This window comes from Podarcis bocagei, assembly GCF_964188305.1.
Source record: "Podarcis bocagei genome assembly, chromosome: 6".
NCBI lineage: Eukaryota > Metazoa > Chordata > Lepidosauria > Squamata > Lacertidae > Podarcis > Podarcis bocagei.
In genome coordinates this window covers 59552984-59573038 of record NC_138130.1, presented here as the reverse complement: position 1 = coordinate 59573038, position 20055 = coordinate 59552984, and the positions used below count along the sequence as shown (strand labels likewise).

The 20055-nt window shown below is 41.9% G+C and overlaps 1 protein-coding gene across 2 annotated transcripts in view; it reads left to right on the top strand.

The window, feature by feature from the left end:
* The window catches only part of CHODL (chondrolectin), a 37417-nt gene that overhangs the window by 10905 nt on the left and 6457 nt on the right, over nt 1-20055 (top strand). For both annotated transcript variants that reach the window (XM_081199712.1, XM_081199711.1), the window contains exon 2: nt 19590-19902. In XM_081199712.1, coding sequence (XP_081055838.1) covers nt 19590-19902 — 313 coding nt within the window. The remainder of the gene's footprint in view (nt 1-19589; nt 19903-20055) is intronic.

The following is a 20055-nucleotide window of genomic DNA, read 5'->3' as shown; positions in this document are numbered from 1 at the left end:
GAGATGTGTGAGGAAGCTATCTAGTTTTTCTTTCCCGTGTGGCCAAATTACAAAGGTGTCGTCAACATATCTGAGCCAAAGTTTGGGTTTGTGTTCTGACTTGTCTAAAGCATTGGTTTCAAAGTGTTCCATGTACAGATTTGCGATGACCGGTGAGAGGGGTGATCCCATAGGTGCTCCTTCTATCTGTTTGTATCTTTGTCCATTGTGGATGAAGTACGTGTTGGTTAGGCAGTGGTTGGTCAGGTCCAGGATGTATTCGGGGGGATTGTATTTGTTTTGAATGGCTGTCAAGGCTTCATTAATGGGCACTTGTGTGAAGAGAGATACAACATCGAAGCTCACAAGTAGGTCATCGGGATGTAGGTTTTGCTTCTTTATTGTTTCTATGAACTGGAAGGAGTTTGTAACGTGTGAAGCGATAGATTCTGCATAGGGCTGAAGTTGCTTAGCGAGAAATTTAGCGAGATTTTGTAGAGGTGAGCCTATGGAGCTGACTATTGGTCTGAGTGGTGTTCCTTCTTTGTGTATCTTGGGGAGACCGTAGAGTTTGGGGCATCTGGATGATTTTTCTCTGGGGATGATTCTTAGCTGGATTTCTTCACTGATAGGAGAGGCTTTTATTTTGGATTTGGTGGTTTTTTCCAGATAGGTGGTGGGATCTGTTTTTATAGGTTGGTAGGTAGGGTCTTGGAGTAGAAACCAAGACACAGAAGAAAACAATGGCATGGCCCTCCTTCCTTATATCAAGGGCACTACAGATAAAATTAGCAAAATCCTCCATAAACACAATATCAAAACAGCCTTTTGCACCAACCAAAAAATAGCTAATATCCTCAGAAACCCCAAAGATAAAATCCAGTTAGAAAACCAAGGGGTCTATGAAATACCCTGCAAAGTCTGCCCAGCCACGTACATTGGACAAACAAACAGACGAATAAATGCACGTATCGCAGAACACAAGAATGCCGTCAAAAAAGAAGAAAAAACTTCCTCTCTTTACCAACACATGAAAGAAACAGGACACGAAATTAATTTTGCAGATTCCAAATTGCTCTTTAACATGGAACATCACCACAAGAGAATAATCATGGAAGCCATCGAGATAGAGAAACACCCTCACAACATGAACAAGCGTGACGACACGTCCCGCCTGCCAGACATCTGGAAATTAGCCCTCCCCACAAAAACCGACACCAGAACCAGAGGCACACAGAACGCCATCTCCAATCAACCACACCAGACCCAAACCCAGACCCTCTCCACAGATAAATTACAGACACCATCCAATAGCCAAACCATAGTGGCACCTCCGGATGCTGCACCCCCCTGCAATCCCTACACAGATCTGGCTGGCACAGGGCACAAAACCACAGCTCGCCCCTATACACGAAGCCAAGCCAGAGCACAACTAAGTGCAGTACAGCCATCTTCTCAGAAAAACTCTTCACAAGCTCAAGAGGTCAAGACACGAAAGCTTTAGCAACTAATTCACACCTAATGACCCTCCTAAATGGTACTCAGAATATCACTCAAGAAATCTCTCAAGATATCCCTCAAGTAATTAATGAACAAAAGAAGAAAAGGCACACTAACCTGGGAACTTCCTCTCTGCCCAGAACGTTGGAGGCTATACACCACACCCCCTCAACAGTATTTATAGGAACTCAAACACTGAGATCCTGCTCTGTTCCAGTAACAAGAAGCCGAAAGCACCAGCCTGAAGATGACGAGTGAGACCTCATCGAAACGTCGCCTAGACACCCCAACTCTTACACGGGAAGACACCCGAAGACACCAAAACTTGCATATATATATACATACACACACATACATACATATACAATAACGTTTTCCAGATCTTTTTAAACATTAAGATAAAATTGATTTCTGCTTCTGGGGTCTCTCTCTGGGATAAACTTAACAGCAGCACAATGTACAAAATCATAGTCTATAACAAGAATGTGCACAATAGAAAGAAGTTGTGTTCTCAAAACTACACCATGCAACCAAATTCCAAACAAAGTTAAGCACCTTAAGCCTGTTAATTTTAATGGGATTAGACCTGCCTATTTAATGGACTTATTTGCTGTATGTGTGCAGGAAGACCAAATGAGGAGGTGCCAATCACAGAAGAAGACTTCCAGGTGCACAGGAAAAGGTTGATTAGGCCCAATTTGTTTTGGAATAAATCATCCTTTGGAAGACTCTTGAATTATTGCTGTCAACCTGTCTATAAACCACTGTTGTAGCTTGTTCCACATATACACCAGTATTCCTAATGGTGTAGTCTTAAGCCTGTTTACTCAGACGTAACCATCTCTATGTTGAATGAGACTGGCTCTTTGCTGTGGAAGACTGGGGATTTCCAAGCCATATTGAAAGCAGAGCTACTTGAAGTTTTGTCTGAGGGTTTATGTGCAGTCAAATGATTTTTATTTTTATTTTGAACAGTTGACTCCCTCCTCATTGTTGCATCACAGACTAATTTTGAGATGCCTCTCAAAAAACAACAACAGTGTATTATGAAACATAATGGGCGAGGTGACAGCTGTTGCGGTATGTGTGTAAAGCCCCCTTGTGTTCAGGGAACTAGTTCCATGGACTTACGAATACTAGTCAGGGTTGAACTGTAGGCCACAGTAGGGGTGGGGGAGAATTTTGACTCAGTTGCCATTTAAGGGCAAACCCACCTCTTCTGTATTTGCTGAAGAAGTATGTGAACCAAAATAGAGCCATCCTTTAGAATTTGCTCTTCCCCAAACTGTGGAGGGCAGTTCTCCAAACCAAGTAACATGTACACAGATGCATATACAGTGGTACCTCGGGTTAAGTACTTAATTCGTTCCAGAGGTCTGTTTTTAACCTGAAACTGTTCTTAACCTGAAGCACCACTTTAGCTAATGGGGCCTGCTGCTGCCGCCGCACTCCCGGAACACGATTTCTGTTCTCATCCTGAAGCAAAGTTCTTAACCCAAGGTACTATTTCTGGGTTAGCGGAGTCTGTAACCTGAGGCGTATGTAACCCAAGGTACCACTGTACTAGGGTGCATAAACTGCATGTACCGGTATATATTTGTGAAAGTAACACAGAATAATACATTATATTAAGGGAAATTGGATTGCAAAAAATGTTTATAACAGGCAAAATTGCATATTAGGAGAAATTCACACTAAAACACTCAATAATTACACTAATAACACTCAATAATCAATAATAATGAAATGGATATATTTTCCCATCCCTGGTCACAGCGAACATAATCTTTGTTGGGTCTAAATGAATGCTCCATAAAATCACTGGAAAGGTGTCTAATTGTGTTCAACAGGTGTGACTCCAGGACTAACAAGGTAACTGCAATCAAATGCCATCTCTGCAAGTTAGGCCAAGATCACATAATAGGCACATTGGCGCCAAATATTTTCAGTGCACTTCTGATGTGTTATAGTGTCATTATTTTCTCTTCTCACCATGAATTAGCTCCCCAAATTCACCTTTTGTCAATAAGATTGAAAAGCGACGGGCAGCTTGGTTGTTATCAGCAAATATGATGGACATTTTTCCCACTATTTATTCAAAATTCTCTGCAACTGCAAGGGCTATAAGTATTTCTCAAAAAAAACCACAACAACAACAACAACAAAAAAGACACTGGTAATAATGTCAAAATCATAGAATGGTGGAGATGAAAAGGATTTGATCTGTGGGCTTCATAAATGAGCTCCTGAGAACTGCATGCTCCTTATCCCTCAGCAGAGCAAAATTATTCTATTCTGTTCTCTTATCTCTGCTAACTCATGATACTTCATGGTAGCTTGCAGCATTTTTACATTCTACCATGTCTTATCTCATATCCTCGTAATTGACCCTGTAGCAATTTTTCTCATGGTGGTAGTGCTATAAGAAGTGATAGGGAAACACATTATGCTTTTGTGTTCATATTGAATTATTGGCAACAATAGCTGTTTGCAATGCAGTAGTTCAGAATGCCTGGAGTTGGCTGAAGACCAGTCCTTAAAAAAGAAAAGAAAAGTGAGAAGACAGGGTTAGGAAAATCTGCTGAGTGTTACATAACCCGCATTGCTGTACCTATGACATCATAAAGCACATAAAGTGATGATAATGCAGTTTGCAAAAATGCAATTACTTTAAGTATCTGTTGGGCAGGAAATACGCGAGCTAATCTTTTTACTAGCCACTTAACAACCAATGTATTAATCAAAGCCATTATGCCTTAATGACTGCTGTTTGCTGTCAGTTTATTTTTGCCCTTTTATTTGTGATATTTTCTTGATTTTGTCAAGTGCGCATTCCAATATTTATGTGACAGTACTCAAAATAAGATCTCTGAAGATCAAAAGTAATTCATAGGGGTGTGTGTGTGTAAAGTTGCCATTTACTAAAATGGAAATATCAGCAACAGAAGTGTGGCACAATTCCAGAGATAGTTGTTGTGTTAATAATGGGCAGACAATAACTACGGTAGCCCAAAGAATAGATGGAGATGCATATGTCAATCTGTTTCACAGTCCTTATGGAATGGTAGATTCCTCTGGACACTGGCATGAGCATCTGGTCTGTGTGGACACTTTTTGCTTTTCTATGAGCAGTTACTCTGTAGCTGATCACATGAGTTCTTGCTCTAGAAACAGGCATTTCATAGAATCATAGCTCTCAAACTACTACAGTAACATTCAAAAATGCCTTTATGTTTGCACATGCTCAGGCACACTCTTGCTTTTAATTTTACTTCACACATTCCAGAAGAGAGTTCTGGAAGTTACACAGCTTCTGGGCCAGCCCCGGGCTCACATTAGAGCTAGTTAAAGGCTTTCCAATATTGATCCAAGACATTTGAATTCACATCACCACTTCACGCTGAATAGGAGGTTGTGACTTATGCTTCTCTACAAAGAATTACAACTGGCTGAAGCATGAAAGCATTTACAACTTTGCAATAAGCAATACCTCTGATTAGGGCAGCACTACGTCAAAATTAGACTAGCTAATTTTAAGGTTGGTTTCCCATTGTCAAGCTTGTATCACCCTTATGTTCAAGATGTTGGCAGCAAAATAGATGGGACTAAAGTAAAGGTAAAGGTAAAGGACCCCTGGACAGTTAAGTCCAGTCAAAGGTGACTATGGGGTTGCGGTGCTCATCTTGCTTTCAGGCTGAGGGAGCAGGTGTTTGTCCACCGACAGCTTTCCGGGTCACATGGCCAGCATGACTAAACCACTTCTGGCGCAATGAAACACCGTGATGGAAACCAGAGTGCATAGAAACGCTGTTTACCCTGCTGCCACAGTGGTACCTATTTATCTGCTTGCGCTGGTGTGCTTTTGAACTGCTAGGCAGGCAGGAGCTGGGACAGAGCAACAGGAGCTTACACTGTTGTGCGGATTCGAACCATCAACCTTCTGATTGGCAAGCCCAAGAGGCTCAGTGGTTTAGATCACAGCGCCACTTCCATCCCAGGCTATCTCACAACGGAGCTATGAGGAGCATTAGGCAGAAAGACAGGCATTTGCCCAAGGCCTTGAATCCAGGAGTATTTCCAGACTGCTGCATCGGACTTCCCTACAAACAAATCAAAATGAGTGCTCAGTAAATAATAATGTTTAGTCACCCTACAAACAAATTAGGATGAATGCTCAATTGGTGGCTTGGAAGTGACCCTCTGTCTCCCCAGTTCAATACAATAATCATGAGGCCACGCTGACTCACTTTGGGTGTGATTGGCCATTTTCAAATATGCTTTTGATCTATTCACTTACTTCAGAAGATAGAGCAAACTAATGCATGAATATATGTTTTCAGATTGTTAATAACATTCTTGGAATAAGCTTAGCACGATTTATCAAATCATGTTGCAAAACATAGTTGGAAAAACAAAACAAACCTTGTTTCAAGACTGGAGCTTTTATGAATATTCATCAAGAGCTTTGATAAACCAAAGTTCCTTGATGAAAGCAGGAGTCCTCCTAAGATGTTATCTCCTCCGCAAGCAAGAAAAGAAACATGGAAGTGTGATGCTTCACAATGTTTTCAGTTTAGAAAAATGACCCTTGATCACTGTGGCCACAGAAAATAAGTACAGCTGCTGTAGAGGATCTGCTGCTTCTGTTACTTGAAGTGAAATGAGCATGTTCCACTAGGTAAATGTGGGTTGCACTTTTGGGAGGTGATACATAAGTAGCAGTCAAGTACAACATTCCTTGTTTTCCTAGAGTAGACATGCAGGGGAATGTTTGGTCCAGCCAGTTGAAAACTTACTGTTTACTCCTGGCTGGGACAAACTTCTTTTGCATGTGACTAGAGGTAGGCGTGACCTTACCTGTCCAGGTAACAAAAGGACAAGGCATGCTGCCTCTCTCTCTCTTTGACTTCCTCCGTCATTGGAGCAGCTTTTTAGCTAGAAATGCTCTGTTGGCTTTTAGCCAACAGAGGACACTGGGATTATTCCCATTTGGGATAGATCCACATGCATATACTTTGTAACTAAGTCTGCCTTCAGGGATCCAATTGTAAACTGATGATGTGAGTAAACTTATTTTATACACTTTAAACAAGATTGTGACATTTTTATTCTTTTAAGAGGGATATAAGGAACTCACCAGGAACCTCATATTGAGAGGCTTAAACAAGCCTGCAGCCAGCTATCCCCTGGGCGTTTCAAAGGGGAATGTAAAACTCTGCTAAGTAAAGGAACTTGCTAGTGCAAGTTAGGAAGGATATTAATAAACAATATAACCTCTTCTGCCTCCTTGAACATTCCCACAGCACTTGTGCTCTGAGCCCCAAAACTCATCCCTCGTGGAAATAAAGACACAGTGGAGACAGAATTTAGTTTAAATGCTAATGGGCAAATTTTGGCCGCAACTTTATTGAATACACAAATGTGAATGGCATTGGCTTAGGCATTGGTATCAAAACTGTATCTGGCTCCTGCCCCACCCTGTAGGAAGCCTGGAAGGGTAAACAACCAGCAGGGGGATCTCCGTCAGTGTATATTGACTGGTGCTCACCCCTGGGGATCCCCGGGGGTCCTGGCATGGCCCTAGCCCCTCTCCGGGCTTCAGACGAGATCCAGACCCCCAGATTCTTTTAATGGAATACCCTATTCATTGGAGGGGAAGGTGATGGCCGCACCTCCCCTCCCCACATTTCCCTAAACCAATGCCTAACTGCCAAACCTTACAAAGTTGTGACAATTGCTAAGAGGTGGGCAAAAACCAAGTGGCCACAGACAATCTGCCACAGTGGGAAAAATTCCTACCCGGCCCCCATTCAAAAAGAGGCGACCAAACATGACCTAATTAACGGGTGGGTGAGCGGGTGTTCGGCAGCGTGAAGCAAAAGGAGGTCCCTATGTCGCTCTGCCAAATAAGGTACCCCCAACCCCCAACCTTGCCACGCTGCTGATTGGCTAAAGGCCGGTAGCATAACTGTGGCATCACCGGCTTGGGGTGGGGCAAGCCCCACCCACAAGCCGGTTGGGGAAGAGTTTCAGGGGCCAAGCACAACATGGACCCTCTGTTAGGAGGATCCAACTTGCCAGGCATCTTTAGATTGCCCCTGGTACAAGCAAATCTGCAGCAGGAAGGTAAAGAGAAAAGAGGCAGGTTATGCTGAGAAAGGCAGGTGAGCAGAACAGGTGAATTGGGTCCAGAGCCAGCTTCAGAGTCCAGCTTCGAAAACAAGGTCTCCCACTGATCAGAACATCTTCTACTAAAAAAAAAGGGGGGGGGAGTTAAAAACATCACAGCAGAATGAGAAGCAACTTCATGTGAATTTAGTACCGGTAATACCATATTATTCAAATACAAACATTTTAATAGTACAATTATCACAAGTTTCATCTGAGTGACTGTAGAGAAAATAAATAAATGAGTGTACACATACATATTATGCCTTTAAGTTATTCTCTGTTCTTTTGAACCAGGGCACAGCTAGGGTGTGTTAAATAGAAAACCCCAAGGCTGAGAAGAGCTTGTGTGCCACTTTTGACTAGACCAACAGAAGCCTGCACAGGAAAGCCATTGGTTAACCTTTAGCTTCATGTTTAGAGAGAGCGTGTCCCATCCTAGGTTTCAAGTTATGCTTCAAGATCTCTGTGAAGCCACGGATACCACCAGTTTGAGACTGCTGGAACATTCTTAAGAGACTTCTTAGACAGAACTCTGGCTGTCTGCCAATACTGATCCTATAATTTACAGCTGCAGGGTCCATGAGATCAAATGGGGGTGGGGGGAAGCATCTATTACAGAAACAACTAAATTGGTCTCAGCCTCACATTTTATAGCATATTAAATATATGGAGTGGAACTAATGCCAAAAATTAGACATTTTCTACTTAGAACGGTAAAGCTGTCAGAATTTTAATAGTTTGGCGCACAATTGCCTTCAGGAAATACTGTAATATGTAGGGCTTTTTCCTTGATAAAGGCATACCACTTAAACCAACAAGTAAAACAGTGTTTCATTTGCTCCTTCAGCATAATACCAATTTGCTGGTTGAAAAACCATTTATCATGTATTGATCCAGGTAATTAGACTTCTGCGTTTCTTCTGGAAATCTGTGAAAACTAAAATGCTGAGTCTGTTTTAGTCAGATGTGCAAATAAACTTTGATACAGTACTAATGTATGCTCTCAGGTCTGAAGAGCTCTGTTCTTTGTGGATTCTTTCAGAGCTCACTTTTTCTGTGATTGCATTAAATTGGAAGTGTGGCACTTTAGGTTGTAGGTGATAGATGCATACTTCTCAGAACGGGTTTACACATCCATGTACATTATTTGATTTATCTGTATTTATATACCACCCAACTTTATCAACCCCTAACTAGGATGTGTGTCTTCTGGGATGTGCTCCTGGGTGAGTTATGTGACCCACACCTTGCTTTTGCCCTGGGTTAATGTGAATTTTGCTGAGGAAAGGCACTGTGTATATGAGACTGTGGGACCTGCACATTGACAAGGAAAGGGAAGGGATTGTTACAATATTTAATAATAGGCTGAGAAGATGATCACGAGGTGAAGCCATAAGACGTTTGGTAGAGATAACTGAGAATATTCTGAGTCAAAATTTGTTTACGAGATAGTGGGACAAATCACAATGACAGTGCTTAGACTTTCCCTCTGATTTTTATTTTTTATTTTGCAAACAAGGAGAGTGGAATAGTCCCCACCTCTTAGCAACACAGAAAGGTCTGGCCTCACCTCTGATTGATTAATATTGATTAATTATATACCACTTAATGCCAAGATAGGCTTCCATCCATTTACAAAAACCATGTGTAAAATCCTTAAAACATTCAACTCTGAACATCCATAGCTTAAAACATGCAGCAAAACAATAATCTTGCAACAGAGTAACTAGAACAGGGTACTTGAATCAAGAGATCAAGAGAATTCAATATAAGAAGTTCAGGATTAGTGAGTTGGAGTATACACTCTCTGCCTCTCTTCTCAGGGGAGTGATGGGTAGAAAAAGTTCACCAGGCCCTTTGTAGTGGTTGATATGAAGTACTGGTACTTTGAAACTCAGAAGGAGCTAGACTGATTTAACTTTTAAGTAGGTGGACTAGAAGGGAGCTTTGGATAAGAGGAAAGCTTGGCTTCATTTGTTTCTTATCTTTTTAATTCTACATGGCTGTACTGTTTCTTTATTTCTACAAAGTTCTTTATTACCCTTATTGTTTTATCATTTCTTTATCACCCATTCTTCTTTGCATTTATAGTATTTCTCCTATTTTATTAAGCAGATATATAATTATTTCTCTACTACGTTCCTGTGGGAGTAGCCAGTAAAGTCCAACTGGCAGTTAAAGTCCAACTGACAGTTCAGCTGCTGTAGGGCGCTGGCTTTGGGATGCCATTTGTCTACACGGGATTTGCACCTTCCTGATTGTGAAGAGGACCGTAAATTAATTCAGCCTTGAACAAGCGAATAAGGAAAGGAGTGGTTTAATGGGAATCTAATAGCCAGTAACCAGATACAAGATATACAAGATGGCAGCGCGCATAGACGCTGTGGCTTAGTGCTCTCCCTCAGCGTTTTGTTTTGTTTTTATTATTTTTACTTGGTCTGAGTATGTCTGGCCGGGCAAGAAAGATTTACAGCAGGCAGGAACTTCTGAAGGTCGGGTTACAGTGTGAACAAGCTGTAAGAGCTGATTATTTTCGCCAAGACAACGTGCCTGTGGGAGTAGCCAGGCCACCGGGCTCTCCATGGATTACTATGCCTCCAGGGAGGAGGCGAAGGCGGCGTAGAGACAGGAGGCAAAAGCGAGGTTGTCGGGCTGGCGTCCTGGTAAGATTGCAGAGGAGTCCATCTAAACCACCGCTCCCTAGCATATTTCTTGCTAATGTGAGATCTCTTACCAACAAGATGGATGAATTGAGGCTGCAGGCAGCAAAGAACAGCCTTGTAAAAGATTGCTGCGTTTTATTTGTCATTGAGACATGGCTTCAACCGTCCATACCAGACACAGCTATTCAGTTGGAAGGCTGTGCGGTACATCGTCATGACCGAGGCATGGACTTCGGAAAAACCAAAGGAGGGGGGCTGTGTGTATATGTGAACAAATGCTGGTCCAATAATTCGAAGACTGTGGGCAGTCACTGTTCACCGGATTTGGAATATGTGGCTGTTAAATGTAGACCAGCCTATCTCCCTAGGGAGTTCACAGCTGTTATGTTAACTGGTGTGTACGTGCCACCAGATGCCAATGCCAACTTGGCTTTGGGATGCCTGCAGGACCTTATCAGCAGCCAGCAAGACAAGTATCCTGAAGCTGTGCACATCATTGCGGGAGACTTCAACCATGTTGAACTTAAAACAGTGCTCCCAACGCTCTATCAGCATGTGAAATGTCCCACAAGAGGGGACAAGACACTGGATAAAGTTTATTCGAATGTAAATCACGGCTATAGGGCTTTACAGCTGCCACACTTGGGCCAGTCCGACCATATGTCTCTGTTCCTGGTACCAGCATATATCCCAGTCAGGAAACGGGCTCCCACAATATTAAAATCTGTTAAAATCTGGCCTGAAGGTGCTATTCACCAGCTGCAGGACTGTTTTGAGAGAACCAATTGGGATATTTTCGATAGTTCAGACCTGGAGGAGCACACGGCGGCAGTTCTGTGCTATATCAATCACTGCACAGACACTGTCACTGTAAATAAATCCATCCGGTTTTACCCCAATCAGAAACCCTGGATGAATAGAGAGGTCCAGTGCCTGTTGCGGGAAAGGAACAGGGCTTTCAGGTCAGGCGAGGTGCAGCTTTACAGTGTAGCAAGAGCAAACTTGAGGAGGGGTATTCGACGGGCAAAATTGGATTATAGGCTGAGGATTGAGGATAATTTAAGGAGCAACAACACAAGACAGATGTGGCAGGGGATTCAGCATATTACCAACTACAAACCTAACCTTGGTGCTGTCAACGGTGACCCCTTGCTGGCGGAGGAGCTTAACCTCTTCTTTGCTCGCTTCGAGAAGGAGCCACCTGAGACGCCGGTATTACAGCCACCAGCCCATAGGGGCCCCTCATTCACGGTAGAGGAACATGAGGTGAGACAGGTTTTGAGGATGGCGAATCCGAGGAAGGCGGCTGGACCTGATGGTATCACTGGAAAGGTGTTGAAGGGCTGTGCGGATCAGCTGGCGAGGGTCTTTACTAAGATATTCAATAAGTCCTTACACCAGTCTATTGTCCCACCCTGCCTGAAGTCGTCAACTATTGTCCCTCTGCCTAAAAAATCCACAATCAGTAGTTTGAATGACTATAGACCAGTTGCACTGACTCCAATCATCATGAAGTGTTTTGAGAAACTGGTGCGCCGTCACATTATTTCCTGTCTTCCATCAACTTTTGACAACTACCAGTTTGCATACAGAGCAAATAGATCCACAGAAGACGCCATCAATACCACTCTCCATGCTGCTCTGTCCCATCTGGAGCAGCCGGGGAGTTATGTGAGGCTGCTGTTTGTGGATTTTAGCTCTGCTTTTAACACTATCCTCCCCCATAGACTGGTGTCCAAGCTAGAGGCGATTGGACTCTCCAACTCCACCTGTCTCTGGGTTTTGGATTTTTTGTCAGAACGTTCTCAGAGGGTTAAAGTAGGGTCACACATGTCCACAGCCCTTAGCCTTAACACCGGCTCACCACAGGGTTGTGTGTTGAGTCCCCTGCTCTACACTCTCTATACGTATGACTGTACAGCCATCTATTCCAGCAACAAAATCATCAAGTTTGCTGATGACACTACGGTGGTGGGGCTCATTTCAGGAGGGGATGAGTCCGCCTATCGGGACGAGGTGGAGCGGCTCTGTGTTTGGTGTGGAGAGAACAATCTGGCTCTTAATACGGCTAAGACCAAGGAATTGGTGGTGGATTACAGGAAAAAAAAGGCGGACATTCAGCCCTTGTATATCAACGGGGAACGGGTGGAGAGGGTGGCGGAATTCAGGTTTTTGGGAGTAGCTATCGATCAGGGCATGACTTGGAGCGCACATACCACCGCTCTGGTGAAGAAGGCCCAGCAGAGAATTTATTTCCTCAGACTTTTAAAGAAGAACAATCTGAGTGAGAGACTGCTGGTGTGCTTCTACCGAGGCTCCATAGAGAGCATTCTTACATACTGTATTTGTGCTTGGTTCTCCGGTTGTACAGCTAGGGAGAGGAAGGTGCTCCAGAAGGTCATAACCACAGCCCAAAGGATTATTGGTCATCCTCTCCCATCTTTGGAAGAACTGTACGGTTCCCGTTGTCTTAGGAAAGCAAATAACATCCTGCATGATTCATCTCACCCGGGACACGGTCTGTTTGCACTACTGCCTTCTGGCAGGAGATATAGAAACATCAAGTCAAAGACAAATAGACTGAAAAACAGTTTCTATCCAAGAGCTGTGGCCTTTTTGAATGCTGTAACTCGATAGTGTGACCTGGGAGTTTGATGGGTGTGGTGTGGGTGTGGCTGGAATGTGGTTTGTTTGGTTGTTGTTGTTGTTTTGCTTTTGATGTTTTAAGGGATGGCATCCAATTTCGTTGCACTTTGTACAATGTTGCACTTGTGTAATGACAATAAAGAATCTATTCTATTCTATTCTATTCTATTCTATTATTTCTCTACTACCCCTCGTGTTTTAAGTTTAGTTCACATGAGTTACCATTTTGAGTGACTCAGCTGTACCCATGGGGAATAGTTTTGAACCCAGATTCACTTGCTACATTTGCTGGAAAAGATGGCCAGTGGGAGATCTCCTACCATAAGACTTGTGCCTCATGCGCTTAAGGGAATCTTAAATTCTGAATGCTCGGGCAAGATGTTCTTAAGTTCTGATTCTCTGGATGTAGTTAGGTAGGGCATTTGTGTACTTAGAAAAAATATATTGGCAATATATCTCCCCAGGGGATCTTGCACTGTTTTAAATAGTCACTCCCTGACTCACCAAGTCATGTATGGTAGCTTACAAGAATTTGATCAACCTCCTTGTTTTGCTTCCTACCTGAGACCACCAAAAGTGTCTGTTCTCAGGCACCAGGCAGGTTACTATACCTGGTTGGTCATCAGAAATCAGCTTTATGGGTCACATTTTGTTCAGGCTTGGCAAAAGATAACCAGCTAGAGGGATGAAAGACCAGCATAAATGTTGAAGCAGAAAAATGTTTCTTAGCGGAAAAGAAGCTGTTAGTTTCCATATATTTATCTTACTAATGAATACAGAGTACAATTATGAAATTATGCTGCGGCAGTAGTTTTTGAAGAGACATAATGTAATGTGATTTATCCTAAAATGCAGATTAGATCCCATCGATGGAACAAAAAAGAAAAAGAAAAGAAAGGGGTATGGTGCAGTGAAACATCAATAGTACTTAATTCAATTCATCACTAGATTGGTTTCTGAATCGGATCAAAGTTCTGACAACCTAATAGGAAAGGATGATTGCTAATCATATGATACATCATGGATGGGTCAAAATGCTACCCTAGAGATCTGTTCTTTCTATTTATCAGCTCACATCTTGCATTTTCTGTGGCATGTTAGCTCTCAAGCTGAAATTGTATGTGACGTTTAGGTAGTCAGGACCACTTGTAGGATGAATAAAATAACTTTGGTACATTAACAGAGATATCAATGAATTTGTTATCATCATTTTCAGCAGCTGTGACAATCCGTTGCCTATTATGTAACATTTGAGGGTATGGCTGTTAATTTTTAAAAATGTCAAGTTGGTCTTTACTCCTATTATTCCCTTCAGGTTTTTTCTCTATTGGTCTCTTCATTTCCTGATCTTCCAGGGATTCTCATACATCCCTCTTCTTTAAAACTCACGGGCATTTGTCAACATCACTCTTTGCCTCTCCAGCAAAACTCTCCAGTTTCTTATCCTCCATGGTTCTCTTTAATTCCCTTTTGAAGCTGTCCAGATTGGTGGCAAAAATCACACACTCTCTGGTAGAGAATTCCTTGGTTTAACTAAGTGCTGTGTGAAGTAGTCCCTCCTCTTATTTGTCCTCATTCTTCTACCATGCATCTTCATTGGAAAAATGGGTTCTAAGTATTATATGAGAAAGAGAGAAAGACTTCTATCTACAGTGTTACCTCGGGTTAAAAACTTAATTCATTCTGGAGGTCCGTTCTTAACCTGAAACTGTTCTTAACCTGAGGCACCACTTTAGCTAATGGGGCCTCCTGCTGCCGCCACGCCGCCACACGATTTCTGTTCTCATCCTGAAGCAAAGTTCTTAACCTGAGGTACTGTTTCTGAGTTAGCCGAGTCTGTAACCAGAAGTGTCTGTAACCCAAGGTACTACTGTACTTTTATACACCATGCATAATTCTGTCATGTTCCCACAGTTTACTTACATTTTAAAAATAAGTTTAAAAGTCTCTGTGATTGTAGCCTTTTCTCATTGAGAAGTTGCTGCAGCTGCTTGATCATTTTTACTGCTCTATTCCAGCTCTGTAGCATTTTTTTTATAAATAACCAGACTTATAGGCAGTCTTTCAAACGTGGTCACACTAGATTTGTATAAAGGCATTTTGATAACGGTATTTTTAGTTTCTTTTATAAGGCCATAACAATTTGACCTTTACACAACAGTCAGACAATGGTTTGATGTTTTCATCAAGTTGTCCACCATAACCTCAGATCCCATTGTCATTTATGTGGTTAGAATTCTTTTTGCTCTAATGCAAATCACTTTCTACTTGGACTTACACAGTGGTACCTCGATTTACGAACATAATCCATTCTGGAAGTCTGTTCTGAAACCGAAACCATTCTTAAACTGAGGCGTGCTTTCCCTAATGAGGCCTCCCACTGCCAGTGCCCTTCCACTGTTTGGATTCCATTCTTAGACCAAGGTAAAGTTCGCAAACTGGGATATTACTTCCGCTTTTATGGAGTTCGTAAACTGAATAGTTTGTAAACAGGGCTATTCTTAAACCGAGGTACCGCTGTACTTAGAATTTATGTGCATACTTTATATGTATACTGAATTATATTTGCTATGCTCATCATGCAGTTTTGTGCGTTTCTTTTAAGAGTTCCTTGCAATCCCCTTTTCTTTTAAGAACATTGAACAATTGGGGATCATGAACAAATATGGATATCATTCTGTTCCCCCAGAACTACTGATAATTTATGAATGTTTAAAGAGCACTGGTCCTTTATAGATCCTTGGGGGACCCCACAGTTCACATCTCTCCTTGATGCAGTATTTCTGTTATTTAACTAGTTTCTGATCCATAAGAGGACCTCTCCTCTTATCCCATTCCTGTTGGCCTTATCTGGTACCAGATATGCTTTCTCTTTCTGGAGTTGGAAAGTATTTTTATTCAATTCATTCATGAAAGCCAGCAAGGAATAAATGCATGCCTACCTTCATTCAATATTGCATGCTTTTGATATGGTATTTGTTGGATATTTCACAGACGATGTGGTAGGTATAAAGCTTTCTGGTCTAAATTATATTTTCATGGGGAAATACAAAAATAAATAAAACAAGGATGATGCTGTGATTCTTTCAGTAGGCTGAGTCCACATCTGAGTTTGCAATTTGTTTCTTGTTTTCCTTAAACTATTCGGATCACCTTGTTTCTGTGTCTTAACTTTATACTATATTGTTAAAGAGGGTGTTTACTCTATTAATATAGATATTTTATTATATATATGTTTATCATATTAAACATGACATATATGTGTGTGTGTGTGTTAGATAAATATGAATTTGGTTACTAACAAATGTACATCTGGTTCCTTTGTCTGGATACCATAACTCATGACCACAGCCTAGGGTTGCATATGATTTTCTGTTGCAGAATTGGGACCACACATATGGCACTGAAAAGTTGCCCAGTTCTGCCATATATGGTAGGGCTAACGTGCTTGGGCATGAGGGAGAAGCAGTGATGTGCACATATCTCTGAATCAGAATATGCAACCATGAATTAGATTTCTATCACACTGTCCACTTAATCCAGTAAAGTCAGATTAAAATGATCCAACAATTTAGAACTATGTGACATAATCAAAACCCAAACCTGGCAATTAAAAGGCAGCAAGAGGTGGCAGATAACTGACCCCAAAACAAAACAAAAAATAATGGTTAAGTGATTAAGTTATAGTGCAATTCTATGCATGTATTCTTGGAAATAAACCCCATTAAGTTCAGCAGGACTTGGGCTGCATTCAGACAGTACTTTATTGTTTCCCGGACATTTCCATACCTGATAATTTCTTATCTTTTATGTGGTATTTCACATGACATATAAGCCACTTTTGGAAATCTGGTGGAGGTTTAGCACTTATTTCCATACTAATTGTTGTTGTTTTTTAATCTGTTTGCAATCCCATTAAATCGCAAGCCTGATAACTTGGAAAGCTGAGTTTTGTATTGTAGTTCCATGTGATGAAAAGTGGGGCAATATTCCAGCAAGAGTTCTTCCCCACTGTTCAAAATTCAGCTTGACATGGCAGTATGTCAATCTAAAAGCCACAGTTCCATAATGCAGCTGGTACTGCAGTGTAAAAGGAACATTAGAAATTGGGATAGAAGCTCTAGCCTTATAACCAGTAAAACTAACGCAGCAAACCTCATATTTGAATGCAGCCTTGCTTCCAGCCCATAACCATGTGTATTAGCCTAGCAAAGAAGTTTTGAGAAAGGCACTGAAAATATTGTAAGGTGGGGGATGACATATCTACCTAGGCAAGGAGTTACATACGCTGGGAGCCATTACAGAGCAGATCCCCTTCCACATTCCTACTGGATGTACTGCAGACAAAGGGAAGATATACAGCATAACCTTATCAGATGTGCTCAGTGATAGAGTAGCCTAAAATGGGAGAAGGAGGACCTTTACATATTCTGGTCTCAAGCCTGGTAGACTTCAGTAGTGCCAGCAAGCACTTTGATTGGAGTTCAAAAACTTATTGGTATCCAGTGCAGTTAGTACAGCAAAAGTGTTATTATTATGTCCCAAGGACCAGCCCACTTAGTACTCTTGCAGCTAGCTGAAGTTTCTGAAAGCTTCTCTATAGCAGCCTCACATAGAGCACATTGCAGTAGCAGGCCATTCTTGAAGTAACTATGGAGCAATGTAGTGTAGATAGATATTCTTTTCAGAGTCCTTAGCAGGGCTTTATTTTTTTCTATCTGGAACTCGCCAGAGTTCATAGAATCATAGAATCATAGAGTTGGAAGAGACGACAAGGGCCATCGAGTCCAACCCCCTGCCAAGCAGGAAACACCATCAGAGCACTCCTGACATATGGTTGTCAAGCCTCTGCTTAAAGACCTCCAAAGTAGGAGACTCCACCACACTCCTTGGCAGCAAATTCCACTGTCGAACAGCGCTTACTGTCAGGAAGTTCTTCCTAATGTTTAGGTGGAATCTTCTTTCTTGTAGTTTGAATCCATTGCTCCGTGTCCGCTTCTCTGGAGCAGCAGAAAACAACCTTTCTCCCTCCTCTATGTGACATCCTTTTATATATTTGAACATGGCTATCATATCACCCCTTAACCTCCTCTTCTCCAGGCTAAACATGCCCAGCTCCCTTAGCCGTTCCTCATAAGGCATCGTTTCCAGGCCTTTGACCATTTTGGTTGCCCTCCTCTGGACACGTTCCAGTTTGTCAGTTCAGTTCCAGCACCTCTCAGGTGGGTGCCATTGCCATTATAAGAGAACAAGAGAGATGTTCATGGTGAGTTCCGGCACTTCTTTTTCTAGAAAAATAGCACTGGTCGTTTGGAAACCATAGTTTCATGCTATGTCTGCTATGAACCTGTGTGAGCATTGGGTTCATGCGCTTCGCCCTCTCATAATTTTTCACAGTCACAAGGAGAGGATTAGAAACATTCATTTCTGCTTTTGATCAAATCACAGTTTCTGATTACTGGTGCTGGTTTTAGCCTTTAAAGCCCTAAACGGTTTGGGCCAAGGATACCTGAAAGACCACTTTCATCCATATGAGCCTCACCAGATGCTCAGTTCAACATCCGAGGTCCTGCTGTCTGGCCAATCAATAAACCAAATATTTATATGTTTATATTCTTACATTTGTAGCCTACGTTCCTTCCATTATGTAATCCAAGACAGCATTCATGTGCTTCCCAAAGACAGGCTTTCATCTATTCACTGACCAGAGCCAGAACTGCTTAGCTTCAGCAATGTGGTGGCCTCGTGATTCTTCAGATCAGACCTTGGGCAGGCACCTTACACAGGGCATTCTCAGTGGTGTCCCCATACCCTTGAGCCCTCTCCCCATTTCTGTTTTTTGTAACTTAAAAGGTTTTGCAAGAACAAACCATGCTTTAGATCCTGAAGGGTGTATTAGAAAAGCATTTAAAACATGAATACTGGGGAAACTGGTTTGTTCTAATTAAACCTAGTTTGTGCAAATCACAACTCTCTGAATTCATAATGGAGGACTGTAGTTTGTTTAAAAGCTGAAAGGATGCTTCCATTGAAGCTCACTCCATTTAAGCTTCTGATGAGGTCATTTCCAGTTCCATTTTAACAGGACCAGTATCAGCATTTTGATGAGTGTTCAAATTACACTTGTCTCAGGACCTATCATGTGACATTTGCTCAGGAGACAGCTTTTGCTCATCAATCTCTGTAGTTGGATAGGAGCAGAGCAGTTAGGGTAGAGAGGATCAATGGAGGAAAGATGTCATTTTCATGTCATTCCATTTCTTTCATTTTTCACAAAAAATTGTTCATGGCTCCCACAAAAAATAATAATAATGAAAATGTACACATGATTCATTGATTCCCCCCCCCTTTAGTCTGCACTTGTGGGTTGTAACCTTCACGAATATTGTACCTATTTTGTCTCAAAAGTTATCCTATCAGATTCTTACATTTTTAAGGCACATAACATTTTTGAGTTGTTTATTAATTTTTCAATCATTAGCATGGAATTCTGGGAAAAGTTAAATAAAAGATGGTGCGAGAGTAGGGGAATGTATGCCTGATGTCATTCATATACTGTTTTGCTATGAAAGAAGGCTCCATTAACCTATAACTGCATGTCTCTATATTGGTGTATGGTTGTTTTTTTAGGGCAAAAGATATGTTATGGTGATTCAACACACCCCTGCTACAAGATAGCCTATTTTCAAGACTTGTCCAGACGTCTGGGATTCCAGGAGGCTCGCCTGGCCTGTGAAATAGATGGCGGAGTACTCCTCAGCCTTGAAAGTGAAACAGAGCAAAAGTTAATAGAAAACATGCTGCAGAACCTCACAAAATCAGGCCTCGGCATTTCTGACGGGGACTTTTGGATCGGGCTGTGGAGAAGTGGAGAGGGACAAACCACATCAAGTGCCTGCCCTGATCTTTACAAGTGGACAGATGGAAGCAATTCACTCTTCAGGTAAATATTTTGTGTCATTTGCTGCTGCTGCTGCTGCTGCTGCAAACAGAGACCAAAAGGGGATTTGGGGCTGCTAGGCAGACTTGATATTGCCCTGGGGCCCCATAATCCCTGAAGAGAAAATGGATCCTGTGAAATAAGAATAATGAATTA